The 26,649-nt window shown below is 58.2% G+C and overlaps 2 protein-coding genes and 1 long non-coding RNA gene across 7 annotated transcripts in view; 2 read left to right on the top strand and 1 right to left on the bottom strand.

Moving 5' to 3' along the window:
- The window catches only part of TVP23A (trans-golgi network vesicle protein 23 homolog A), a 28,870-nt gene extending 22,442 nt beyond the window's left edge, over positions 1 to 6,428 (top strand). The window contains exons 3-8 of one of the 4 annotated variants that reach the window (XM_029946246.1): positions 3,299 to 3,443; positions 3,940 to 4,029; positions 4,122 to 4,250; positions 5,152 to 5,280; positions 5,628 to 5,687; positions 6,200 to 6,428. In XM_029946246.1, the coding sequence (XP_029802106.1) occupies positions 3,299 to 3,443; positions 3,940 to 4,029; positions 4,122 to 4,250; positions 5,152 to 5,280; positions 5,628 to 5,687 (553 nt within the window). In that variant the 3' untranslated portion in view covers positions 6,200 to 6,428. Of the gene's footprint in view, positions 1 to 3,298; positions 3,444 to 3,939; positions 4,030 to 4,121; positions 4,251 to 5,151 lie in introns of all 4 variants that reach the window. The other 3 variants (XR_003911546.1, XM_029946245.1, XM_029946247.1) reach the window with 3 other exon arrangements.
- Positions 1,721 to 25,061, bottom strand: NUBP1 (nucleotide binding protein 1). Of its 2 annotated transcripts, XR_003911545.1 has the most exons (12): positions 24,932 to 25,061; positions 24,749 to 24,853; positions 23,173 to 23,306; positions 17,204 to 17,272; positions 14,939 to 14,971; positions 13,870 to 13,960; positions 13,113 to 13,267; positions 10,475 to 10,585; positions 10,021 to 10,123; positions 7,069 to 7,152; positions 6,442 to 6,585; positions 1,721 to 1,997 (listed from the first exon to the last, which is right to left on the bottom strand). XR_003911545.1 is itself a non-coding variant. In XM_029946244.1 (11 exons), exons 1-11 carry the CDS (start codon positions 24,948 to 24,950, stop codon positions 6,527 to 6,529), a joined length of 963 nt encoding a protein of 320 aa, XP_029802104.1. In that variant the 5' UTR covers positions 24,951 to 25,060; the 3' UTR covers positions 4,789 to 6,526. The 2 variants fall into 2 exon arrangements, 1 of the variants encoding a protein (XP_029802104.1); XM_029946244.1 differs by lacking the exon at positions 1,721 to 1,997 and having other exon boundaries at positions 4,789 to 6,585; positions 24,932 to 25,060.
- LOC115297977 overlaps positions 24,755 to 26,649 on the top strand; it is an 11,554-nt gene continuing 9,659 nt past the window's right edge. The window contains exon 1 of the long non-coding RNA XR_003911547.1: positions 24,755 to 25,215. This is a non-coding gene — a long non-coding RNA (uncharacterized LOC115297977). The remainder of the gene's footprint in view (positions 25,216 to 26,649) is intronic.

Here is a 26,649-nt window from a genome sequence, read left to right as displayed (position 1 = left end):
GGCCCTGGGTCCTGACCTGAGCTGAAATCAAGAGTCGGAGGTTCAGCGGATGGAGCCCCCCAGGCGCCCCTATTTTGGGTGGTTCTGAATGGCGCCTCCTGTCGTCCTTGTTGCTGGTGGCCTGGAGCAGAGGCTGGCCCACTTTCCGGGGACATACTTTCGGCTCTGCAGGCTCGCGCATAAGCGTGGCTGTGCTGCAGTGGAACTTGACCTACACAAGCAGGCAGGGGGCCAGCTGGGCTTTTGGGCCAGAGTCCGAGGCCCGTGTAGGGCAGGGCCTTCCTTGGTATACCTTGGGTCTTGGCCGCCCCCACCCCGTCTGACGCCGCCTGCCCGGGGGTTGGGGTAGTTGGCACACATCCTGAGGCTTCCTCAGGTGGCGCTCCCGTGCCTGCCAGGCCCCGCGCCGTCTGCATCTCCTGCAAGGGAAGGACCGCAGTCGGGCGCAGAGCTCGGACCATGGACGTACGCTAAGACACCAGCCCGTGCAGACTCTCCCCGCCCCCTCTCCGCGGCCACACTGGAAGCAAAGGCCTTTCCCCGTGCCTCCTCTCCTCCTGGCCCAGCGAGGTCGAGGGTCGAGTGCTGAGTGGAAAGTGCTACCTGTTCTCGTCGGGGACCGGACGAAGGCTCCTTGGTGAAATGGAGGGGTGGGGGGCACGGGATAGGGAGAGGTCAGGAGTTTCGGGGAATCCCTGCAGAGACGAAGGTTTGTCCCTGGCTAGTGAGAGGGAAAGTTGTGGTCATGAGGGGAATTTGACAGCTGGGTTCCTTGGAGGTGGACAGGTTTCGAGTGACTGAGGGCGGGGGGTAAGCCGGTCACGGTCCCTGAGCACGGTCTGTGTGCGAAGTGCTTGGTCCGTGCCACCTTCCACCGGATCTGGTCCTCGCCAGGAAGTGTCTGGTGTTGGCATTTCCACGTTACGAGTGGAGACTGAGGCATGCCGTGGTCACGGGACTGGGGGAGGGCCGGGATTCGAACATGGGCAGTCCGGCCCCTCAGTCCTGTTCCCTTTAGGGGGGGCAAGAGGCTGGGGGCCTGGGAGGGGGAACTGGCAGCCAGTGGCGTGGGGAGGTGAAGGTGATGGTGGGGGGGGGTGTGCTCTGTGGCCGTGGAGGGAGCGGAGAGAACCCTGGGGGACAGAGGAACTCCCCAGGCAGGGAAAGGTGGACAGGCGTAAGCCAGGACCAGGAAACTCCCCGTGAGCGGAGGTGGGGAACAGAAGGTGGGTGTGCAGGGCAGCCCGGAGCACCGCCTGCGTCGACGGGACAAAAGCTCTATTTGAGGGGCAGGAGGCTCCCTTTCTCCTTTGGCCTTTTGAGTAATGACGGCAGCCACAATAACAGTCTTTCCATTACAAGTTGAGGAAATCATTGAACTGGGACCCAACGAAGCAGAACCTTCCAGCAATGGGAATTTTTCTGCGTTTTATTTTAGGAAACCACGGCCAAAAAAAAAAAAAAAACCCCCCACATGGGTGGGCAGGGGATTTATTCGAATGCGTGACCTTCCAGGATTTACCCTGGATCAGCAGACCTGGGTGGGTCTCACATACATGTTTTAGGTCTCCACTCTCCTACAACATGTGGTCCTACAAAATAAACTCGCCGACAGGGCTCGGCCCGGCAAGTATGTGCCGAGAGACTTAAATGCCAGGAACCAGCACGCGTGTAAGATGATCTCAAACATGGTTTCCTGCCCTGAAAGAAGTTTCAGTTCTTGAAAGAGGACTTCTTTATTCTCAGTGTGGAGGCAACAGTGTAAGACACGGAGTTAAGAGATTCGCAAGATACAAGCTGAGGGGCGCGAGATGTGGATGGCTCGGTTGGTTGAGCATCTGATTCTTGATTTCAGCTCAGGTCTTGATCTCAAGGTCTGTGAGTTCGAGCCCTCACTGCGGGGAGCCTGCTTCGGCTCCTCAGTCTTGGCTCCTCGGTCTTGCTCCTTCCGGCCCTCTCCCATTCACGCATGCGCACTCCCTTGCTCTCAAACAAAACTAAACAAAAAAAAGATTTAAGGTTAAAAGGGTATCAGACACTGCTGAGGGCTGTATTGTCTGGGAACATTCCAGAGCTGGAGAGCCTATGCGATCACATCTGGTTCTCTGGGGCCGGGTACACGTCCCCCTGGCTGGCGTGTACCCAGGCCCCCAGGAGAGCTCAGGATCTGAAAGGCAGAGAGGAGAAGCGTGCTGGCGAAGGGCCGGTGTCATGGCCCTGCTGGGTCTGCCTGTGGACACCGGGAGCCCAGACAGAAGCCACTACAGATTCTGCTTCTGAATCCGTTCACGTGCTCTTGAGAGTCAGAAACCGCAGAGTCACACAGGCCCCCGGCTTGCTCACTCTGCACCCTCCTTGGGAAGAACAAGCAGGTGCCTCCCGACGGGACTACCTCTCTGACGCCCCTGGAGGCTGCTGGTTGGCGGCTCCCGGGCCCACATGAACCGTGGCCTGCAGTATCTTAGTCCTGCTATCAGTTGCTGTCCTTTAAAAACACTTGTCTGCTGCAGCTCTGAAGTTCAGGCTCCTCGTGTGAACCCCGGGCCTGGCAGAGCAGGGTGAGGAGGCCGACCCCGTCCGTCTATCCACCGGCCCCTCCATCCTGGGCTCTGGCTCCTGCTTTGAGTGCCAGCCCCCATAGGGCTTGCACCGCTGCTTTGTCCATCTTCCCTGCTTGTTTGCCCCCATGCTCTACCAAGATAGATTCCCAAGAAAAAGCCTGGATGCCAGAACGGTGTGCCACCTGGTCCCTGTCACCCACCCCAGCCCCTGCCTGGCCCCGGTAGGCCTTAGTTCTCTCTGCTCTGGAGGCACGGGTGGCCCTGGTCACCAATCTACCCTTGGGTCTCTGGTCTTTCACACTTTTGCCTTTATCAATTGCTGTGGCGGAGTCAGGATTTCCCTCTATCCAGGAACGCGCATTCCCCGATCACATGGGCTGCACATGGACAGCTCAGTTACTGGTGGAATCACCCAACCTTTACCTTTAAGGAACTGGTCCTTCTCACTGCCAGGTGGGGAGGCAGTGACTGCTGTCCTGTTGGAGGTAGCCAAGTTTCGAGGAAGGCCAGTGATCTTTGAACTCAGATTAGGGGAAAGTACTGGATTCTTGGAGGGGAGAGATGCTAGTAGACGGATGACTATCTCGGGACTGGTGGTGGACGGACGTCCACAGCACTGCGCCTGTGTGGGGCTGGCGGCGCCCCGGGGACCGTGGGAAAAGTCCGAGCCCGCGGGGTGCACTCGGGGCCCGCCCTCTCGGCCCCTGCGCTGATGGGGCTGCGCGGTTCCTTCCCAGGCACCCGTTGGCCACCTTTTTCCACCTGTTTTTCCGAGTGAGCGCCACCGTCACCTACGTGTGCTGTGACTGGTTCAGCAGAAGCTTTGGGGGCTGCTTCGTCACCGTGCTGCTCCTCCTGTCCTGTGACTTCTGGTCCGTGAAGGTGAGCCACGCCCCTCGCTCAGGACCCTCCGGACACACGAGGGCCGTATTTCCAGATGGGGACACCCCTGCCACACGTGGCCGACTTGAGCCGAGATGTAGTTTACTTGAAACTGCAGCTACATACCGAGCCAACATCCCTTGAAATTCGCGTTAGAACCCATGGTTCAGAGCTGACCAGTGGCTCTGGCCCTCACTTGTCACAACTGCAGCGATGTGTCTTAGGACAGGATGGCTCCATCCGGCTTTGTGTTTTTGGTAAACTTGGCAGGCACTTAAAACACGTATGCAGCGTTGTTTTGGGGGTGGGGGGAGTCACGTTAAAGGTACATGGGGTTGGGAATGAGAAGCCGCCACCCGATTCTGAGAACCTGCGGGTTCAGTCCCCCGCTCTTCCTGCTCTGCGGACAAGCTCCACGTGAACAACCTTCCATTGGTCAGTGACCAGACGACTGCATCTTTACGGGAGCGCGGGGTCCTTGTGTCCTCTCCCCCAGAATGTCACCGGCAGCCTCCTGGTGGGCCTCCGCTGGCGGAACCAGATAGACGAAGACGGGAAGAGCCACTGGATCTTCGAGGCCAGAAAGGTACTGTGGGCCCCGCACTGGGGGCTCCCTCGGGGCTCCGCGCGGGTCTGGCTCCTGGCCGCCGCATGCCCCCGGCCCCCTCCCGCCCGCAGGTGTCCCCGCACCGCCCCACGGCCACCGAGGCGGAGGTGCGCATCTTCTGGCTCAGCCTCATCATCTGCCCGGTGATCTGGATTGTGTTCTTCTTCGGCACCTTGTTCTCCCTGAAGCTCAAGTGGCTGGTAAGGTGGGGCTCTGACCTCACGGACGTGGCCGCAAGAGCGGGCGCTGGTGTTACCCGTCGGGTCACCCTGCGGTGATTCTCGGTCCGGCCGATATGCCTACAGAGCCCATGTGATACGGCGCGTTTCCAGGGGCTTCAGTCATGCAGTCATGACTGCAGCGAGTTTTGGGGTATTTAACCCTGTACGTTTAGGCCCTCATTCCCCCCCAGCCCTATCCCTCATTCACCTGTCTGTCCCACTAGGCTTATCTATTCTAGAAACTTCCTATAACAGGAATTCTAGAACATGATCGTTTGCGATCTTCTTTCACAAAAGGTGGGATTTTCAAGGCTTGTCGGTGTTGGAGCACCTCTCAGAACTTTCTTTATAGCTGTGTAATAGTCCACTGTCTGGACACACTCCGTTCAGTTCATCCCCTCCTCCCCTGCTGGCCATCTGGCTGTAGCTTTTGGACTCATATGACTAATGCTGAGTGGAGTTGTAAGCAGGGCCTGTGGTCACCTTGGAACCCTTCCCAAATAGGAATAAGCTCACCTCAGCGTTCTCAAGTTTTATTTGACAGTTTTCTTACAATTGCATTGCTGGGACCCGCCTCACGTGTGGGAACACCGAAATCCCCACTGGGAGCACAGGGTCATTACAAGCAGGGGCGGTGGAGTTGGGGTGCTGGTCTGCAGGCATCAGCTCTGGGACTTGGGCACTTTGGTGTCTCTGGGCTTTAGTTTCCTCCCTGTAAAATGGGGCAATGATGGCACCGACCTCTTGGGCTGCTGAGGACAAGAGGCGTGCTCGGGGGGGACTGGCTGTTACCAGGTACAGGCCAGAGCCCCTGCCGTGTGGCTTGAGGGGGGACGTTTCAATACATGCTCTTCAAAGAGTTTGCTTTGTCCGAGCGCAGGCCCTCGTGACAGCCGGCATCTCTCTCCAAGCTGCTAACCTCTATGGCTACGTCCTTTGCAAGATGGGAGGCGAGAGGGACATCAGCAAAGTCACAGCCGGTTTTCTGTCCCACACGGTGCTCCCAACGGTGAGTGGTCTTCCTCCTGGCCCCGCCCTCCGGGCGCTGGCGGTGAACAAGGCCAATGGCAAATGGCTGCCCTGTCCGGACCACACACACAACAATACTACACCAAACCATTTTTTAACTTCGCTTGTATTTCTAGAAGGGAGAGTGCGCTTTCAAATTGGGTAAGGTTCATCTTCAAGTGGATTGAACCGTCTTAAAACCTGACCAGTGCTGCTTTATGCCAAGACGTTGAGCAACGGGCTCTGTGGGCTTTTGGTTCCATTGTGGGTTTGCTCTGGCCCCTGAATCAGCAGAATCGGGCCCCTCACATGTGAGGACAAAGCCACAGCTGACTTTTCCCCTCACAGGCCAGCCCGAGGGACTTCCAGAAGCCTGGCCCCGCGGGGCTGGAGATGCACAAGCATTAGGTAAGAGGTCGGACCCAGGGGGCCAGCCTGCAGCCTCGGGGGTTTGCCAAGCCTGCCCTTACCCTGTGCTCACGAGGAACATGTACGAAAGCCGCCCTACGAGCAGGCCTGAAGGGAGGGGCAGGAACTGAGAGAGGGGGAGGGAGAGAACAGGGGTTTGCCTGTCTGTCCATGTGTGTGCGGACCGCCCTGGAAACCTTCCCCTGGTGGCGTCGTTCCTGCCCCGCTCCCGGCCACGAGAGGACTCTCGAGTTGACATCAGTCTCTGCTTTCATGGACTTGGAAAGAGACCCTGTCCTGTACTGGAGGACGCCGGACGTGACTGCGTCCAGTGCACACATGCCCCCGGCCCCCCGTTCTGTTTACAGGGTGATTTAGGGCTTTTCAAGGGCTTGGGGGACTATTTTCATTTCTCCCTCCTTCACAAGGAGCAGCATTTGGACGAGGCTGTTTGAAACCATGACTGGATTTTGCAATGAGGCCACACATCCATCCCTGTGGTTCCTTTTCAGGCTTCACTTCTGCGGCGACAGCGGCCTAAGTGAGAAGTCCTATAACTGAACAAGCTTCCGTTGGAGCAGAATCCCCCGAGCAGCAAGCTGCTGGCTTCTCACCGGACGCAGGCCTCGGGGGACAGGTTTGAGGAGGTTTTTAATTTTTTAAGACCACGTATTGGTAAAGAAAGCCTTTCTGTATGTCAAAGTATACAAACATTAGGATTAAAGCATCTCTAAAAAATGACTTCATGCCCTACCAGAGTCTGGTCCCTTTCTGCCTGTGACCCCCACTGTGTCCCCACGCTGCTCGGGCGGCCTGCGTCTTGCCTGTTCTCTCGTGGTTCAGGAGCTGGGGAGGGGCTCTTGCTTTGGCTTATGGTGGCCACAGAACTCCTGGATTTCTGGAAGAGAGGACAAAGCGGCAGGGGCCATGAGTCGGGCTCTCCGACAGCCCTGCTGGTGAGGGCCTCACCCCCCCAACAGCCCTGTCTCTGCTGAGGGCCTGACCTCCTGACTCCCGCTCATCCCGGGGCCTAGCTGCATGGCTGGAGGGCTGCCGTAGGCTCGCTCCACAGACCCAGAATCCTGCGAAGGCTGGTCCTGGCCCTAGACACCATTTTTGTAAGTAAAAGCAACGCCACCGCAACCCAAGAGCTTATAAGCTTATTGACCACCCCCCACCCCCAGTCCCCCTAAAATCCAGGCTTCCGCTGCCCACCCACCCACCAACGCAGGCGGCACACGTTGGTCTTCCCTCACCTGGTTCCTCACACCTGGCTTCCTGGGTGAGGGGTCCCCCCCCCCCGGAGGCAGCAGGGCCAGGACCTCCACGACCCCACGGCGCCCCGCCGCCCTCCGCAGTCCCGGGACTCCTGCACACATACTTTGAATGATCCCTCTGTAGGCTACGGCGGCTGGCGAGTCCGGTGCGTCAATCAAAAAAGACTGTCCTTTGTCGCAACTCTTACCTTATGGAGACAAATGAAAAAAAATCCAAGGTGGCAGCAGTGGCAACATGAATGGGGGGTGTCTTTTGAGCCTGTGACGTGAGGCAAGCTCTGCGCCCCCCTCACTGGGGCAGAGCACAGGAGGAGCACAGAACATGCATGGGCATGTACAACAAGCATGTTCCACCTGGTGCTTTCACGCTGGCGTCCGTCCGTCTGCTGGGCTTTCCCAGCGCCCTCCCACGGACACGCAGGTGGTCCTAGGATGTATCCAGCCAGGATCCAGGTGCCACAGTGCTGGGGGACCCTGACAGCCAGGTGCTGTTCGCCCCTCTCCCAGTCCTGGGCCGGCCCCTGTCCGCCTGCCCAGCGCTGTTCGAGAAGGTCAGGGGTTCTGCTCCCCACCCTGAGGCGGGTTCCAGCAAGGCCCGCCGCGGAACTGTCCCTTCTTCACTAGGACGCTGCTCCCCCCCCCCCCCCCCGGGACAGGGAAATCGAGGCGGGGGAGGAGCTGAGAGGAGAGGGCATTGGCAGAGGGGGAGCCCAGACGCCCCCAGGCTACCCGGGGATGAGGTCAGGAATAGGGTAGCTAGACTAGGTCTGGAGAGTCCCTCAATAGTCACATGACAGCCACTGTTCTCATCTTCTCTGCCCAAGGTGGCCCGGTTGGTTCCTCATTCTAAAGCCTCCCCCCTTGCTGTCAGAAGGGCATGGTGGTGTCCTCTTGTGTCACTTGTCCCCTGGCCGGGGGACACTGGACAGTCTTACCGATGAGGCCGTTGGGACTTGGAGCCTCCAGCCAGCAGGGGCAGAGGAGGGCTCTGAGGCCAGGAAGGGCTGACAATGCCAATGCCAGGGAGGCGGCCTCTCCTCCTGCATCTGGGCTCCTTGCACGGGCTGGAGCGTGCACCTTCACCCCTTCCTGTCTGTGCCCAGGAACCTGCCTCTGCTCCCGCTGGGCTAGACAGCGCCAGAGGGTCCCAGTGCCCTCACCGCCTTGCCCACCGTCTACCCAACGACTGTGCTAACAGTGCTTCCGGGCCGTGTACACTGGCTGCAGGATTTCAACAAGTGAGGCCTGGGGACATGTAACTGGTCACCCAAGACTGCCTCCTCACAGGCACATCACGCTCTCAGCTGCAGCCTGAGCAGCAGCTGCCCTGGCGGCCCCCCTGCTTTGTGACGACCTCGTGTATTGCGAAAAGTGGCCGTTAAGACCAGCCTGGTGTGGGCCAGAGTCTGGCAGGAGCCCAGCCCCCTGGCCCCGCTCCCGCGGAGGGGCTCGGACCTGCATGGGGGCGAGCGGCCCCCTCTCCTCCTGCTCCTCCAGGCCCCGCCCCTCCTGCACTCCAGTGGTGGCACAGGCAGAGGCTGATGGCCGCGAGTGCGCCCGGAGCCCCCGTCCAGCCCCTCACCCACACCCATCCCTGTGCTCCACCTGCCGTCAGGGACCCGCACCAGGGGACCCGCGCTCTTACAGCCGGAGGGAGAAGCTGGGCAAATTCCACATGTCTGGGCAGTACAAACCGATTTTGCTCCGTGGGTGTCTGCGCCCTCCCTGAAACAGCAGCTGGGTGGTCTGTGTTTCAGGGGGAGCCCATACCACAGGGCGCTTTCTGGAGAGGGGAGCAAGGAAGGAAGGCTCCCAGGATCCTGTCTTGGGCACCAGGGTTCGCAGAGCAGCCCCTCTTGTGCCCTTGCTGCCATGCCCTCAGCCCCTCCTCCCTCCACCCCCACACCACCTCTCCGGCTGGGCAGGTCCCCTGCCACACCCCAGCCTTCGGACACCCCTCAACCCTCCCTGCCTCTCAGACCCAGCACGTGAAGGGGAACCGGGCCCTCCCCACAACAGTGTCTCCAGGGTTCACTGCTCCCGGAAGGCTCAGGACTGGCCACCTTTCTCCCCAACCATTAAATGCTGTCAACTTCCCGCGCTCCTGGGTGCGTCTTCCTCTCCATGGCAACGCCAAGCCCCGGGGGCAAGTCCTACCCCCCTCCTTCCCGACTCCCCTTCAGGGCCACGTGAAGGCCTCCTCCTCAGCACTCACAGCTGCCAGGCTGGGCTGCCGAGCCGTTCACACTGGGGCTCCAGCCGGCCTTCTCCCCGGGGCTGCCTGCCGGCCCAGGCCCCTCTGCTGCCGCTATGGCCCCAACACCGCTGCAGCTCACAGGCATGACTTAACCAAGGTCAACTCTGTGATGCCCAGAAAACAAAGTTGGAGGCAGGTATGATTTAAAGGTGTGGACGGCCTTCCCCCTCATGCAACAGAGCAAGAGTGAACATGGCATGGGGACTGGGTCCACCAGGCCTCCTCCGGGCTCACTGCCGTCAGGGGGTGTCTGGAAGGGGCCCAGGGGACTCTGGTATTAAACAGGGGGCATTTTGGGGGGAGCCGAGATGGCTCAGTTGGGTGTCCAACTTCAGCTCCAGTCATGATCCCGCAGATTATGAGTTCGAGCCCCGGGTCGGGCTCTGTGCTGACAGCTCAGAGCCTGGACCCTGCTTCAGATCTGTGTCTCCCCCTCTCTGCCCCTCCCCTACTCACACCTGGTCTCTAAAAAATAAAAATTCTAAAGAAGGCATTTCACCTCAGACCCTAATTCCTGAGAGGGGACCACACCGCCCCCCTTGCCCAGGCCCCTCTCCTGGGGTGAATTCCTCTCCTGTGGCCTTTCAGCAGCTCTAGGACAGTTGTGATGCCACCTTCCAGGCCCGACCCAGCACCCTCCTCACACGGAGGTCTCCTCGCTCCCCTGACCAGACCCCAGCCATACAGGCTATGGCTTCTCAGCTAGAGGGGAGCTCCCATGGGTGGGCCCGGGGGCGGCGGCGGTGGCCCCACCGTGCCCGGTGACATGACATGGGGACCGGCGCTCAGAGTCACGCACCTATGTGTGGGTCCAGGGGCACTTTTCCAAGGAGAGGGATCTTCAGATCCTGGCACATGCGCTCTGCACCCCCTGTTGTTGGGGGGAATATCTGAGACTCTTTCTACGAGGCAAGGTAAAAGGGGGAGAATTTGGAGTTTGTTTCAGGACTAAAGACGGGCATTTTAAAGCAATTAACAAAAATAACATAATATGAAACATTACCCACTCCTGAAGAACTTTCCTTAATGAGCAGTAGAGTGTGTGTGTGTGTGTGTGTGTGTGTGTGTGTGTGTGTGTGTGAGTGAGAGAGAGAGAGAGAGAGAGAGAGAGAGAGAGAGAGAGAGAGAGAGGGATCTCACTTCCCAGAATGAGGGGAAAAGCAGAAACCGTGTCCCAGAGGGCCCCTCCAGCTTTCCCCCACCACCGGGAGGAAGGGGCTGGTGGGCCAGGCCGCGGGCCAACACGCACCCACCTTGCACTTGGGGCAGATGAAGACGCTCATGTTCTCCACCACTCCGATGATGGGCAGCTTCACCTTCCGGCAGAAGCTGATTTCTTTGCGGACATCCTGGAGGGACACCTCCTAGGAAGGTCCAAAAGACCACTTATAGTAAAGTCAGAGTGAAGGCTGCAGGGCCCCGCGTGGGGGCAGGGGCGGCGGCGATGCAGTGGACTCTGCAGCAGAGTGCCTCTCCAGCTCTACGTGTTCGGTGCCGACCGTGTGCTCAGGCCCTATTCTAGGCTCCGACTCCCCCCCCCCCCCCCCCAAGGATAAACCTCACCAGCCAGACGTAAACCTAAAATGAACGTACAGAACGGTAACCTTGACGACCGCTCAGTGCTCTGTCTTCTCATTGGCACGCCACTGTGCACGACTGTCCAGGTCAGGGAGACAGCCGAGGAGGGCCTGGCGACCAGTCTGGGCGCCCGCCTGTTTTTGTGAACGTCTGGACACAGCCACGCGCGTCCCGTCACATCTCACAGGCTGCTCCTGTCCTCCTGTGCTACAAGGGGGTTGCGGGGACAGAGGCCGAACGAGCCAGAAAGCCTCCAATATTTACTATCTGGCGTCTTACAGGAAAAAAAAAGACAAAGTTTACTAACCTCTGGTCTAGACTGTTAGGAACACAACTGGGTGGACAAGAAGGGAAGGCAATACGGCACATTCGGGGATCTAGATCGAATTCACTGCAGCGCTCTGAAGACTCACACAGCCTGCGCACCCTGCGGAGTCCTTGCCAGTACCTCCCCAGCTCCCCGCGCCGCGGCACTGCAGACACGTCTGCGGCTGGAGCACGCGTGGGCGCCCGGGCCCCGCGGCCCCCAGCCCCCGCTCTCCCGAGCGCACCTTTGGTTCTCAGTCCCTGTGAGACGGACGTACAGAGACCCTGAGCGAGCACGCCAGCTCTAGCATTCTCCACACCCCCCGTTCCGCTGGGGCGCTCTCCTGGTGGCACTGCTGTCACGAGTGACCCCCAGAAGAGAGCCTCCTGGCTGTGACAGCAGCTGGCAAGGGCTCTGACAAAGAGGGAGTTGCTACTCTCAAGTCCCACTCCCCCGATACGTTTTAGAAGAAGGACACGCAAGCGTGGAGCGTCCTCCCGCAGCTGGAGAAGGGCCGGCCTCTGCTCGCTCCGTTTCCCGCTTCTTGAGCCCGAGGGGGAATCCGAGCTCCTTCACAGTGAACGTGGCTGTGCCTTTTCCTCTTTCTAAAATTGTTCCTTCATTTTTGAGAGGGCGAGCCTGAGCAGGCTGGGAGCAGAGGGAGAAGGGGACAGGGGATCCAAAGCAGGCTGAGCTGAAAGCAGAGAGCCCAATGTGGGGCCTGAACCCCTGAACCTGAGCTGAAGTCGGACACTCAACGGACGGAGGCCCCCAGGCAGCCCCGAAGAAGCCACCTTGATGCAAACTGGATTTCTGTCGTTTCTCAGTGGTTGATTTCAGAGCAGTTCACAGAACACTGACAAGGAAGAGCTGGCGTCTGGCCCCTAACAGATTTCTCTTCTAGGGACCTGGTTTGGGACCCCTGCCTGATGGCACTGCCAGTCGGGAGTGCGCCCCCGCCCCTCTGAACACTCTAACATGCAGCCAGGGACAAACTCATTCTCGCTCTCCTGCTGCACTCCGGGCCAGGGGCTCCCCCGCTGCAGGCACGGGAGGGCCGGATCTGCTCCTGCGCGTGCCCCCAGGAGCCCCGGACACCGGGCACCAGCACCACCTCTCACCCGCACCCCGTGGTCCACGCCCTGCCCCGGGCACCCCCACAGGACCACCCCCGCTGGTCCCGCACGGCTGTTGGAGCGCCATGGAAGCACTGCGTCCGGCCCCGTGTTCCTTGAGCCACACAGGCCCGGAGGGAGGACCGGCCTTCCCTTCCCTGGCGCCCAGCCAGGGGCCCATGTGGAGCCGGTGCCCGGCCCAGGTCTGGTGGAGGCCGAGGGGCTGTACTGACAGACTCGCAGACGAAAACCTACTTCGTGGTGCTTTCTGAGGAGGGGAGAAGAGAACCGTGGAGAGTGTAACTGCTTTCTCGGGTCCCCGTGAGAGCGAGGACGGTCGTAACAGGGCATCGCAGGCCTGACAGGGTGTGCGCACCGCTCGATGACTCGGGCCCACGCTGCTGCTCTCAGTGTGGGCCCAGCACGGCCCGTGTGGACTGGGGCAGGAGGACCTGGGCGTCGCTCACCCAGGGGCAAGGACCGCAGCAGCTCGCCCAGACACCTGTCTATACCCCAGGCTGGCTCCACGGCCAAGCCGATCCCCTGAACGGGTGGGAGACGCGAAGGGAAGCCCGCCAGGAGGTGGCGGTGGGAGCGCAGGGAGGGGGAGGCGACCACGAGGGACAGGCTGGTGGCCAACAGCGCCGGGGGACTGGCTCGGGGCAGGACACTAGGGAGGCAGCCGCGAGCCGCTCCTGCTCCCATCCGTGGACACCACTCCGCTCACAGCAAACGGCGGGACCGCGGATCAAGCATTTCACAGGTTTCTGCAGATCCGAACGGAGCGCTGCCGGAGCACATGCTCGGAGGAGCTGCTTCGAGAACAGGGTCTCGAGGCCGCACGAGAACGCGGCCCCGCGTGGAGCCGGCCCCGCCCGGGCGCCCGCTCACCTGAGGAGTGGTGATGATGGCCGCCCCGTCGATGCGCGCCGCGGCCAGGTACTGGACGGCCGAGAGGTGCTCGTCCGACGTGCCCGGCGGGGTGTCCACGATGAGGTAGTCCACCTGGCCCCAGTCCACGTCCCGAAGGAACTGCTTGATCATGCCTGCAGACAGACACCCGGTCAGGCCTCTCCTCTTGCTCGTTTCTCTCCATGCCGCGCTCCGGAAGCCGATCGTGAATCAGGGGCGTCGGGTGGTCACGACCGGGATAGGGGAGCTGCCGGCATCTGGCGGGCCGGGGGCGGGGTGCCCGCACCCTGCAGGGCAGCCCGCAGTCCACGCCTCCCCGCCCCAGGAGCTCTCCTGGCCCCAGAGGCCACGGGCGCCGAGGCTGAGCAGCCCCGTCCTAAAGGCCGCCTCTGCACCAGTACCTGGAGCCTCAGGGGCCCGATCGGCTTACTAGGATTTCACCCCACATGCCTCCTGGGCATCAATAAGCTACTATAAAGCCATTTCAAAGTCAAAGAAGTTTCAAAGAGAAGAAGCCTCTCAAAGACCTTAGAAATCCTACAACAGCAGCTGTTATTTCTGGGAGGATCCCTTCAACCGGTGAGGGCAACGACAGGCAGCCGGATGCTTAAAAACGATACTGTGCCAGAGCCCAGCACTGGCGGCTGCCATCGGGACGGGACGGGCTGCAGAGGAAACCTGAAGCCGTTCTGCCCCGGCGAGGCAGTGAGCAAAGAGGAAAAGCGGAGTGGCAAACCATTTTTCTTTGGTCCCCTCCAGATAACGGCATCGTCAGGACTGCCGAGCAGGAAACCCACCGACATCACCCCCAGGTTGTCTTCCAAGAACTAGAAAGGATGAAGCAAGACACATTTAAAACCGCAGCGCCAGGCACTTCCGGATCGTTTTTTTGAGCTCATAATGAAAAAAACCGTTTTGGGAACTAAAGGTCTATGTGATTTATGGGTCTATTCATTTTTTTAAAAGTTTATGATTTATTTTTAGAGAGGGAGAGAGAGAAGAGCATGCATGCAAGGGAGGGACAGAGAATCACAAGTAGGCTCTGCAGTGTCAGCGTGGAGCCTGAGCTCAGTGCCCTGAGCCGAAACCAAGAGTCAGGCGCTTAGCTGACAGCCGCCCAGGCGCCTTGGGTCTCTTCATTCTTTGAACCCACACGTCAGTTTGGGGGTGGGGGGAAGAAGGGTTGCCATGCTGGGGGGACTTGAGAGAGGCACCCTGGGGCCCTGTGCTGCGGACTAGCCTCGGCTGAAGCACCCTTTCTGGAGCTGCCCTCGCCTGGGCTGGCCCCCTTCTGGTCTGGTACACGAAGTCTTACTGGAACACAACCGTGGCCATTCGTTCCCATCTCACTGCTTGCCCGCGACAGTAGTGCGTGGCTTGTGGCCGTCAACTGAAAATGTTTACTGTCTGACCCTCCATGGAAACAGTTTGCCGGTCCCTGATCTTAACTGTACTTCCCGCACCTGAAACAGCACCTCAGTCAGTCTTTATTGACTGATAGTCGCGTTGAGGAAAGTGTTGCCAGGCCAACCCACATCCATCATATACAACACACTACCCTGAACATAAAGCAAAGTGGCAACGGGACGCCTGGGGGGCTCAGCCGGCTAAGTGTCAGGCTTCAGCTCAGGTTATGATCTCGCAGTTTGTGGGTTCAGGCCCCGCTTTGGGCTCTGTGCTGACGGCTCACAGCCTGGAGCCTGCTTCAGATGCTGTGTCTCCTTCTCTCTCTGCCCCTCCCCTGCTCAGGGTCACTTGCTCTCTCTCAAAAATAAACAATGAAGAACAAAACAAAACAAACTCACCACTGGAGACCAGCCCGAGCCACTCTGGTGAACCTATAGGAACACGGAGGGACATGCATTTTTGTAAGAAATGACAGGCCTGAGCCCACTTCTCACACAGACCGACCTGCACATTAAGAGAAGAACTAGATATGACACAATTCACTGTCTTAAATGCTACCACTCATCCTTACTAGAGTATGAACAGCTGACAGAGGCCATAGGTTCACAACACACCCCCCCAACCCTGAACTTGGTTATTTGGAGCCCTGGTTGGTTAGTTCTCATCAGGGAGCCACCCTTAGCCACGTTCACCCAGAATCTGGGGTCTGAGGGATTTTACAGTCGTGACCCCGGTCAGGCGGGGTTGTTGAGGAAGTGCCCATGACCATCTCTGTCAAAGTCCAGGCGTGAAGGTCTGAGCTTCGGTGAAAGCGGTGACACAGACCCGGCCCCGTCTGCGGCCAGGGTGTCTGCCCGGGGGGCACAAGAACTGGCGGGGGGGGTGGGGGGGGTTGTCTACAGGGAGCTCACGGGGCCACGTCAAGATGCAGACCCTCCCTCCAGAAGCTGCTGGTTAGCAGCCAGCCTGCAGCCGTCTTCCTCACTGCCCGCCACACGGCGCTCTGAGCAACCATGTCTCAGCCCAACTAGGAGCCTGCCTGTTGCCACGCGCTCCGGAGGGCAGACTCCCACACCAAGCCAGCCCCCCCCCCCCCCAGCCCACGACTCACTGGCTCTCGGGATGGTCACATGAGCTGGGCCCCTGCTGCCAGGTTTAGGGTGTTTTTATCACCCCTTAGCGATCATCCCCCACCCTGGATGGCCACCATCCCCTCTGCCTCCACAGCTGGCCTGTTGCGGACATTTCACAGACATGCCGCCTTACACCGGGTGTCTCTGGGACTGGACGGAAGGGTTTTTGTCATCTTTCTTAGCTTAATTACAGTACACATGCAGTGCTGGGTGAGTTTCAGGTACACGACCGTGAGTGACTCCAGGATTCCATCAGTGACTCTGCTCATCACACAGATGTGCTCCTGGTCCCCCTTCACCTACGTCACCCAGGTCTTAGTTGAAAAACAACAAAAAAACCCCTTCTTTCCTATTTAAACTCATTCTCCACAACAGCAGGCTTAAAAGAGAATGAAAAATGTAATAACCCCACAGTGTAAGAGAGGCAGGTAGTGGGACCTGGATTGTAGCTCACAGGTGAGAACGTCAGAGTCCACACAGTACTCATGTACGGGGACAGGCAGCGCCACGCGGATGTAACTGACCAGTAAACAGAGCTGTGCCGTGGGCACGTGCCACGAGGCTGGGGACAGTCGGCCCGGGAGCACTCGTGCCAGACCCGAAGCTGTGCCCCATGCCTGGACGGCGTCACGCCCCTTCCTGGACACCCTCAGCAGCACGTGCCAAGGCCTGAGCAGCACCACAGGCCTGGTCTGTCTGCCTCTGGCTCCTATCCGGCTCCCCTATGCCTGTCACCTACCACTAGTCCTCATGTCGCGGACACTCTGCTCAGGGGCTCCTGCCCCTCCTGCCCTCCCAGCCCTGGAGGCTCCTCCCCTGCACCCTCCTACGGAGCAGCTCCCCTTGCTCCTCCCAGCCCCTCTACCCTGCTTCCATTTTCCAAGATCTGTCAACCATCCCCTCCCACCAGGGCCAGGGTCTTCATGTGCCTTGTTCACCACTGTCCCCAGCTCCCAAGCAGCACCCAGCAAGGACGCGAATGAGCCCATCTAACACCCTGGGAACATCCCGGCCCTCCAGCCCCATGTCAGGGCACTGCCCTCAGGCAGGACCCCATCTGGGACCGTCGTGCCCCCTAGGAGGGGGAGATCAGCACCCGCACAGGCTGCTGTGGGGCTGAGGCCCTGCCCCCACCACACGTGACTCGCCCGCCTCACAGTCTCAGTTCCCCAGGGGTGACAAGGGCAAAAACATTCCCGTGTTTCCAGGGTACAGACCCCTGGCATAGAGCGGCCCCGCTTTCCCAGGCAGGGCCCAGTTTCCGCGTCCTACTTCTGCATTTCACTTGTGTTTCCCTTCCCCTCAGAGAAGGCACTGAAACTGATGCTTCTCGAAGGGCGGGGGTGAGCTTCTCGTCCAACCCCAGCCCCCACGCTCGCGGCTGTCGCTGAGGCAGACGGACCAGCAAACGTTCGTCTGAGCGCAGCCCGGCCGTGTGCAGACGCACGGCTCCGCCCCACGCGGGCCCAGGGGCTCGGCGCTGCGGTCTGCCGGAGAACACGGGGCTGCAGGGAGCACCCTGGTCATCACCTGCTCTCCTTCCAATCCCATCATCTTGGGAATCGACGGCCCACATATGTCAATGTCCAGAAGAGCGACCTGGAGAACAAGAAGACACCAGAGCAGTGATGCAATCCAACGTACAGTCCTCCAGATGTGCACAACTGGGAACGAGACAGGGCTTGAGCAAAGGAGAAGTGGAGAAGATGGAAAGAAACGAAGTCAAACATGGACCAAATGGGATCTCAGGGGGGTTACAACATTTCTCTTCCAGGCCACAGAGATGCCGTCGAGAACTCCTAAAGAGAACACGGTTAAAGTCCGTTGACACCACCGATTTCGCACCCACTCCGCCTGGCTAACTCCAGGGTGACTGAACAACACAGGGTCCGGTCACTTAAAGATTCAGGGGCAGCCACTGTTCACTCAGCCTTTACCATGTGCTCAAAGGGGAGGTGGGCATCATGCCCTCTCCTTTACAGAAGAAACGGAGGTTCAGAGAGGCCCACTGTCTTGTTCAGTAACCAAGAAGCAGAGCTAGGACACAGAGCAAGATCTCCTGGCCCCAACACCAGGACTCTTCCCACTACCCCTGCGGCCTGGGGAGAAGGGCCAGAGCAGAGGCCCTCCCTGGCCTCTGACCAGGCCGCACTGCGCTGGGATCCTGAAGGCTAGTGATGGCTTCCCTAGACAGTAAACTGAAAGGAAGAAGGCAGGCTAGGAAAGCTGCATGCAGGTGTGGAGGACTCCTTCCGCCCCAAACACCCCAGCTGCCCCGTGTGGCCCAGGAGAGGCCAGGAGCCAGCTTCAAAATCCCTGGGAGCAGCAGCACAGAATTCTTCTCGAAAGTTTCCATGTCAAGGATCCAGAGTGCAGCACCTCTGGGTAACTTTTTAACTTGCCCCAAATCTGCTTCTTGCTTCCCCTCACTGCTCCCAGCAGAGCCCAACCTCCACTTCCTCACTCTGCTCGCCCTGGATCAGGAACCGAGTCAGGGTCAGATCAGCCTCTGGCCTCCCCCGCCCCCTGCTGGGCTGCCTGGAGAACGCAGCACAACTACGCGCCAGCAGAGGAGCGCTTCCTTCCCCTTCACACCGGCGCTGAGGCTGGTGGTGGCAGCGGTGTGGACGGCTGTTCTACCTCAGGGCCTCATGACTCAGGAAGTCACACCGTCACTACTCTAACAGGCTTCCCTCATGCTCTCGGCTTCTGGCCGCTCCATCTCCGTGCCCCTTCTTAGGGGGCCATTTTACCCGGTGAGAGGCACCAGGTGCCCCACAACGAAGGGGGTGAATCCCGAGTCAAATGATGCAGGGGTGCGGGAGACAGAGCCCATGCCTTAACTCCTGCAGTGGTGCCCACAAAGGCTGTGACTCACCCCTGCTTTCCAGACCTCTGGGTGGCTGCGTCCTGTCCCTTTCAGACTTCCTTTCCAACCTGTCACTACCCCGATATCGATCCAACTAATTCCCTGTCTGCTCAAGCCAGAGAACCTGAGCAGAGAGAAACGTGCCTGAGTAAACCTTACTAGGGCCTCTGTGGAAGGTGCTAGAAGCCCGATGAGACAAGCAGGCTTTGCCACAACGGTCTCCCAGCCAGAGACTGGGGGAGCAGGGTGCCATCAGGATCCCAACCTCCCCTTAAGAGCTGATGGGGGGTGGGGCGCCTGACTTGCTCAGGTAAGTGTCCAACTTTAGTTCAGGTCACGATCTCACAGTTTAGGAGTTCAAGTCCTGCATCAGACTCTGTGCTGACAGCTCAGAGCCTGGAGCTGCTTTGAATTCTGAGTCTCCCTCTCTCTGTCCCTCCCTCGCTCACGCTCTATGTCACAAGAATAAACCTTAAAAATTTTTAAAAAGAAAAAGAGGTGATGGGAGGTGAGCTGTAGCCTGGATGGCGTTCCAGGGCCACGTCACCCCATGTGGAATGTTCTCTCTCTACCCCCCACCCGTCACAGCTCGTGATCCAGGAATCACATGCTCAGGAGACCATCGGGTCCCTCCCAAGCTCTGAAGTCTATAAGCCCTGGAGACAGAGAGGACCCGCTCAGGCTGCAGCTCACTTTCAGGCCACAAAGCGAGAGGACCACTGGGTCCCTTGCGGGAGCTGGGGACTCCGTCGTGCATGACAGTAGATCAGCCTTTGTGGTCTGCCAACTGAGGGGTAACTTCCAAATCTGCTCCCGCACGACCCACACAACCCCAGCCTGCCGGTCATCAGTCATGGGGTCGGAGAGGGCGTCCGAGTTCTGGTCCCTCTCAGCTCAAGGCCCTTCGCCAATGAGCTGTGGGGACGCCTGCCCGCCTCGAGCGCAAACCCAGAAGAGCCCTGCTCAGAGTCAGGGAGGAGCTGCCACCACTCAGTGGACAGAAGAGGGACCCGAACCTCTGGCCTGAATTCAGGGAAGGAAGGAACGTGTGCTCCTTGAAGTTAATCAGGAAGACAGATGCCAAGGTCTGCTGTTTGTCCGTCTGGAGCCTGCGGCCTTTGGAGACAGTGATGGGCTCAGTCCTGAGTAGGATCTACGGGGAAACAGACGTTACTCGGGGCAGACTTTTTTATAAAGAAGCGCAGCCTCTGAGCCGTCTGTCCGCCACGGACGCCGTGCTTTCCTGCAGCTGCAGAGTCCTGACACGTACTTGAGAACCGAATTACGTGGAAGCATCGCTGGACGTAAACGTGGCCTCTTTCCAAGAGGCTGCTGGCATCCGGCCTGGCTGAAGCCGTCTCCGGGGAGCCGTTTAAGAACAGGCCTGGCAGCTTCTCCAAGCGGAGAGCCTTCCGGAGAGGAGGGATACCCTCTCAGCAAGTATCACAGGTTGTGGCTGGCCAGCCGGCCCATAGACACTTGACCCTCAAATGGCAAGGGGTCACAGAAGAATGAACCAGTGAGTAGGCTTTGGACCTCCTCGGCCCGGGGCGTCGGGGACGCTGAAGCAGAAACCGCCACCGCCTCCCGCTCCGGCTCCCGTTAGCGGATGAAGCAGGGAGGACTGCAGTCACCTTGCACGCGTCAGGCCCCGTACTGACATCCATCACTTGACTCGGTCCCGAGACTCACCCTACAGAGAGAACGGAGGCCGCGAGCCTGGGAGCCCACGGTCACAGAAGTGGTGGGGACAAAGCTGGGACGGGAGCCCAGGGGGTCCGACTCTAGAGCCCGTGGTCCTGGCCACCGCGAGACGCTGTGCCCAGCACCTTGGAGCTCTGACCCCCGCTCTGTCCAAAAGCGGTGAGGCCCTGCTGCTTCTGTCTCCTGGACTCTCCCTTCTTCTGCTCCGTGGCCCTGGTCCCACCCACTGCCCCAATCTGGGTCCTCCGGGAGCTGCCACAAACACCCACCTCCCACTGGCTTCCTGTGTCCCCTCTAACAACACCCAGTCACACACTCGGCTGACTTCCCCGCGACGCTCCTAACCAACACTCAAATCCTGCCTCGTTGCTCACCAAACGTCACACCAGGTCACTCAAAGCCTTCCTGGTGTGGCTCGGCCTCACCCTCGGCTGCCTTTCCCGGGGGCTCCCCACCAGACTGCCTGCCGCACACATTCCATGAGTCCCCGCCACAGTCCAGAGGCTGCCTGCGCCAAGCCCAGGGGTCCCTCCGAGTTCTCTCCCCCTCGTCCCATGCCCGAGGGCACATCTTGGGTGGTGGGCACCAGATTCCAGAGAAGCGCGCCTCAGCCACTGGAGGCCAGCAACAGCAGCTCCACCATTATCAGACCATCAAAACAGGAATACGGGCGAGTTCAAGCCTGGGGAGGCGGAGAACCCCGATCACCGAGTCCGGCATCTTCTGCCCCCAGCCTGCGGCCCTGCCCGAGGTCTCGCTCGGGCCTCCGCCCAAGAGGCACATCCCAGGTGAGCACTGGAATTTCTGGTGTGTCCCCTCCAAACCGGGGGCCAACAACCTACAAACCAGGGGCCAACCCCAGCCTGCTACCAGTTTCTGTATAGCTGGCAAGGTAAGAACGGTTATTACATTTTTAGAAGGTTGGAGAAGGGGGAAAAGATTAAAGAACTTCATGACATAAAAATTATGTACAATTCAAACACAAATGGCAGTAAGATTGTATCAGAACCTGGCCACGCGGGTTCGATTTCAGGGCAGGACTAAACAGCTGCTGCACAAAGCACAGAGTCTCAGCGGGCCACGCTACGGCTGCAAAACCCAAAATATTCACCATCTGGTTCTTCACACAAAGTTTGCCAACCCCTGGAGCAAACTCTAACTGCTTAATCCGGAGATTTGAGAAACGGATTTCTGGAGTCGCTGCATCCTGGGGAGGGGTCTCAGAGGCCCGTGTGTACACGGAGGGCCTATCAGAATGGTGGGCGTGAATGTCGACCCACTGTGGCTGGCTTCTCTGGGCCCAAAATAAAGCCTTCCGCTAAGCTGTTTCACCCTAACGTAGAACGGTTTACCTCCTACAGGTATAAAACACTGAGACGAATCCAGCTTCCAGAATTTTCAAATGTAACAGCCAACACTTAGCGGTTTTGAAACTTCAATATTCAATTAAATGTACCTTTAAGTCCCTTCTAGCACTTTTTTTTTTTTTTTACGTTAAACAAAAAGTGGAGAGCCATTTATCAGAGTCAGAAAAGACTTCTGAACTGAAACTCAGGCCCCTATATAAAAATAAGTCAATATCCAAAATGCACGAAGAGAAAACTAATACTCAGAAATAAGTCCGCACACGAGAGACACAAAGACCACGGGAAGAGGAGAGATGGGAAGAAATGGCTCTCGACACGAACAGAACACACCTGTCTTCCCTATGCCCGAGCAGGATCCGGAGACACGGGAGGGCAGTGAGCTGGCAACTCACATCCGGACGACAGCAGGCTCCCCCACCCAGGGCGCCCATTTAGTGCTCAACCTACTGGATAGCTGGATTCAAAGACACCCCTACGTTGCTCTACGAGTTCTCATGTGGTATTTATTGGAATTAAAAAAAAAAACCCAAAAAGACGGAATGTGTTCTGTGTTTAAACACACACACGTACGCCCGTGCACGTGCCAGAAACCACAGTCTTCGTGCTCTTCTTGGAAATAAAGTAGTGACCAAAGTAGGGTCATTTTTCTAAGATCAATGCAAAATCGTCAAGTCCCATGAATAATCCAAAGCTGTTTTAAAAAAAACCACAGGGACTGTACATTTCCATTTGAACTGCGTGGTACAAAGCTTCTCCCCTGCTTCCTCGCCCATCACACCTGTCACGGAGGTGGAAATCCGGGGAGCGGGACGGGCAGGTGGGGGTCCCGTGCTCACGTGTACACTCGGGCAGGAGCGAGCGGCCCGGTTCAGGGGCTGGCAGAGATTTTCTTCCTCAAGAGCCACAGCGAAAACACAGCTGACCTCTGAGCAAGACTACCCCTGTGCAGTCGAAAATCCATCGTAACCTCTGACCCCTCCCCAAATTTAACTACCTGCCGTTGACTGGAAACTTGCAGAGCAGAGTTGGCACCGACTCCTACGAACGTTACAGCTATGTTCTTAGCCCACAGTAAGCTGGGGAACACCCACAGAAGTGAACTATGCAGTTCAAACCCCTCTTGTTCAAGGAGGGGTTTTTTGCCCTTGTGGGCAAAATCAAGGCTGCGATCTAACAATTTCAAAGCGACCATTTCTGAGCATAAAAACCATTCTGGCTCACAGCCCCCAAGAAGACCAGAGAGGAGGTGAATTGGCCCTTGGGCCATAGTCTGCAGACCCCTGGCCGACAACAGGCAGAAGGGGCTAATCAAGAGAAAGAAGTCGGAACTTCACAAGACAATCACGCACCAAGAGCAGTCCACACCTGCCGTCCGTTTTCACAGCTGGGGAATCGCAGCAGGCATTCTGTTTCACTGCCCGGTGGCGAGGCGCCTCCTCCTTCTCTGCCAGGAGCTCGAGGCCAAGGAGGCCAACGCCGCTCAGTCTAAGGAAACCGTTCTCTACAAACCCCGAGAACCCTCACCCCGGGGCCCCGCCCAGCTTTGCCCAAGGTCCCACCTGGGTGTTTTCATCCTCCGCGAGGCCGTAGGCGAGGTGGGCGCTGAATGTGCTTTTCCCAACACCACCTTTCCCAGATAACACCAAGATTTTGTGTTTCACGGTCTTCAGTTTCTCTTTGATTTCTTCTATGGCTGCAAAGAAAACACGTACAGGGATCAGGCCCCAACTACATGGACTGGCAGGAGCAAAGTCCCTGGGGCTGTTTCAAGGGATTGTGGGTGAAATACAACCTAGCTGATGCCGGTAACACAGGCGACCGAGAAACTGAGGCAGCTGGCGCATCTGCCGTCTTCTCGTTCATTGGGTGACTGGTCTGTGCCCCCTTCTAGAACATAAGCTCCACGAGGGCAGAGACGGTCACAGCATCCACCGCGACATGCCCAGCTCTAGAAGAGCTCCGGCACTGGGACACTTCCCCACCCGGGGCCCGGTCTGCCTGGGGACGTTTCTGGGGGGTACACGGAAGGGGTGCTACTGCCCTGCAGCGTGTAGGGGCTACGATGCGGTGAAATGTCTGACGATCAGTGCTCTGGACGGTCCCCCACCCCAAGGAATTATCCAGAGCCAAAGGTCAGCAGCACCACGGGAGAAACTCTGACAAATAGCAGGCACTTAGGAGGACCGGTCACAGGACACCCTTGTGACACCTTCAAGGTTTCGCCTCCCTTTAACTCCTGAAGATACACCCTGAGAGAATGATTCCTCCTCCACACGTATTTGAAAAGCAGGCTCCCAGCCCATCGTGGGGCTTGAACTCATGACCTTGAGATCAAGAGTTGCAGGCTCTAGTGAGCCAGTCAGGCGCCCCTGGCCTGCTCTGGGGGAGAAAAATGGAGGCTCAGAGAAGTTAAGACTCTCGCTCAAGGTCATACGTTTGCGGGACCCAAGAATCAAACCCAAGTCTCTGAACGCCTTCAAAATTCTCCCAGCCTCCTGCTTTTTAAGATCCTTCCCGTGGGTCCCCGGAGTCTTCCCCACCCTCCAATGTCCTTATTGCTGGGACGGTTTACTTATTTATTTGCTTACTGTGGGTCTCGCCTATGACAGAGGGCAGGGACCAGGTCTAATTCCCAGCTGTGTCCCCCGCACAGACCACTGCGCCCACGAGATGACAAACACATACTTCTGGCACCTGAATATGAGCATCGCTCCTTTTCCAAAGAAAGATCATTTTGTCCGATGAATAAGCCCGAGTTCCCCACCCCCCCATCTCCGAGTTCAAAATCTACACCCTACTCCCGGTGCTGACAACCCCAGCCCCCACCATTGCCGGTCACTGTCACTCAAACCTCCAGCCCCGCCCAGGTTTCCGCCCCGCTTAAGACCCCTTTGGACTCCGCGCCTGTCACTGATCCTTCAGGCTCCCCCCATCCCACTATTTCCCTCTACTTTTCCATGACTAAAGGCCCCACCCACGCTGGACTTTTCCACGCCCCGCCTCCTCTGGGACCACCCCTCCCAACAGGCCTCCTGGTCCCGCCTCTGTCACCCAACCTTGGGCCCGTCCCCTCATGCCCCGCCTCTTCCCGGCTGGAGCCCTTCACTTCCGGCTCAGGTCTCGCCCCTTTCTCACCTGGGTCCGGGGCCGCGCCGGCTCCGGAAGCGCAGAGCCGCTGGTTGGGGCACCCCTGACATGAGGCCCCTTGGCCCGCCTGGGCGCTGCCGGTCCCGGGACAGCCTGCGCGGGGACAAGGTCACAGTCAGAGTGGTTTGTGTCCCTTCATTCCCCCCATCTGTGACCCCTCGGAGTGCTCACCCTGAGGCACCTCCTCCATTCCTGCTGTCTTGGACGTCTCCGCGGATCACGGGAATTCGCCCTGACGTATTTCCGCCCCCTGGCGCCCAATCTGACGCTCCAGCCACGCGAAATAAGTCTCAGAAAGAGGGATGGACGCATGCGCAGATCGTGTTCGAGCCGCTGGGCGTCGTAAGCTATGGAGATCTTTCAGAAATTCTTCAGCTTGTATCTCCTGGGATCAAAGGCATCATCCTACGTGATCTCAATGCCATTTCATACCCAAGAAATACTGATGCCAAATTGTAAGCTAACCTACACTTTATTCAAATTTAAAACCCATTTAATCACTGGTCCTAAATAATACTTCCCTTCCACACCCCCATCCTGGATCCGAAGTCCTATCTTCCCTTTGTTCTCTTTAGCCTCCTTTAAATATTTTTTATTTTTATTTAGTTAGAAAATTGTTTTTAGTTTTGAGAGCTTCCCCCTCCCCCCCACATCCGCATGAAGCGGGGAGGAGGGACCCCACGCAGACCTCACTGAGCCCAATCTGGGGCTGGAACTCATCAGCTGTGAGCGCGTGACCTGAGCCTAAATCAAGAGTCAGACGCTTAACGGACTAAGCCACCCAGGTGCCCCATTAGTCTTTTCAAGTTAAGAACAGCCTGCCTCCTTCCCACCTTGCCCTTTTATTATCTTTTAGGACATTGATAAATTTGGCTAGTCCAGGCCACCTGCCTTACAGAATACTCCACCATCTTGATTTGTCCGATCTCCTGTCCTTATGGTTAGATTCAGGTTAGAAATTTTGGCGGAACATCCCTGAGTAATGAATGTACTCTATTGCTGTATCACAGTGGGAGCCATTGTTGGTAATGTGAGGGCTTGGGCACTTGTCCAAGGGGGCATCCATCCCGTTTTTCCAGCATTGAGACCATGTGACTATCCTTTTCATTAAGCTTTCACTCACTGCTTTTCGCATCATTATTGCCTGAATCCGTTATACCTGTGTTTCCAAAATTGTGCCTTTGGAGGAGAAAAACTGATAGTCAAAATGGTTTAACTATTTTCCTGAGGTCACACAGCTCATGGCGAGGGAGGCAGAGGAATGAACCTGGGCCTCTGGGCTCCAGAGCCTGCAGGTCATCCGAACATGCGATGCCAAGTGGCTCCATGCGAGGCACTGGTGCCACCAAAGGGCCCTGGCACCCCGCCTGGGTGGGACAGCAGGTGACAAAGCAGGGAATTTTAGTATTATAAATGCTATGACAGAAGACAATGGGCGAGAGTGTCAGAGAAGGATTCCTTAGAGCTGAGCAGGAGACACCCGATTAGGAGAGGGCGGGGACAGTGACGAGTGGGGTCTCAGACTGAACCAACAGTATGATCGAGCCCACAGGTCAGAGAGGAATTCTGACCTTTTAGGCAGGGACTGTTGGGATCTCCAGTTTGCAAGGAAGACAAGGTCACAGAAGGGGACTTGCCCAAGGTCCGAGAGCCAGCAGGAGGCACAGCTGGCCTTCCAGTGGAGTAGGGCCTGGGCTCCTGACCACAATGCCACACGCTGGGAGGTGGGATGCGAACTCCTCTTTCACTCAAGAAAGGGAGGCCCAGGAAGGTGAAGAGGCCTGCCTGGGGTCTCCCCGCCGGCAGGCTCCACCCCACTCTTGGGGCCACGGGCTCCTTTTCCCCTCAGCCACACAGCGGAGGCCTGAGGCCAGCCCCCAACCTCAGAT

This window comes from Suricata suricatta, chromosome 8 (assembly GCF_006229205.1).
Source record: "Suricata suricatta isolate VVHF042 chromosome 8, meerkat_22Aug2017_6uvM2_HiC, whole genome shotgun sequence".
NCBI classification, from domain to species: Eukaryota; Metazoa; Chordata; class Mammalia; order Carnivora; family Herpestidae; genus Suricata; species Suricata suricatta.
Note: the sequence above shows the minus strand (reverse complement) of the source record. Positions and strands in the feature narration are given on the sequence as shown.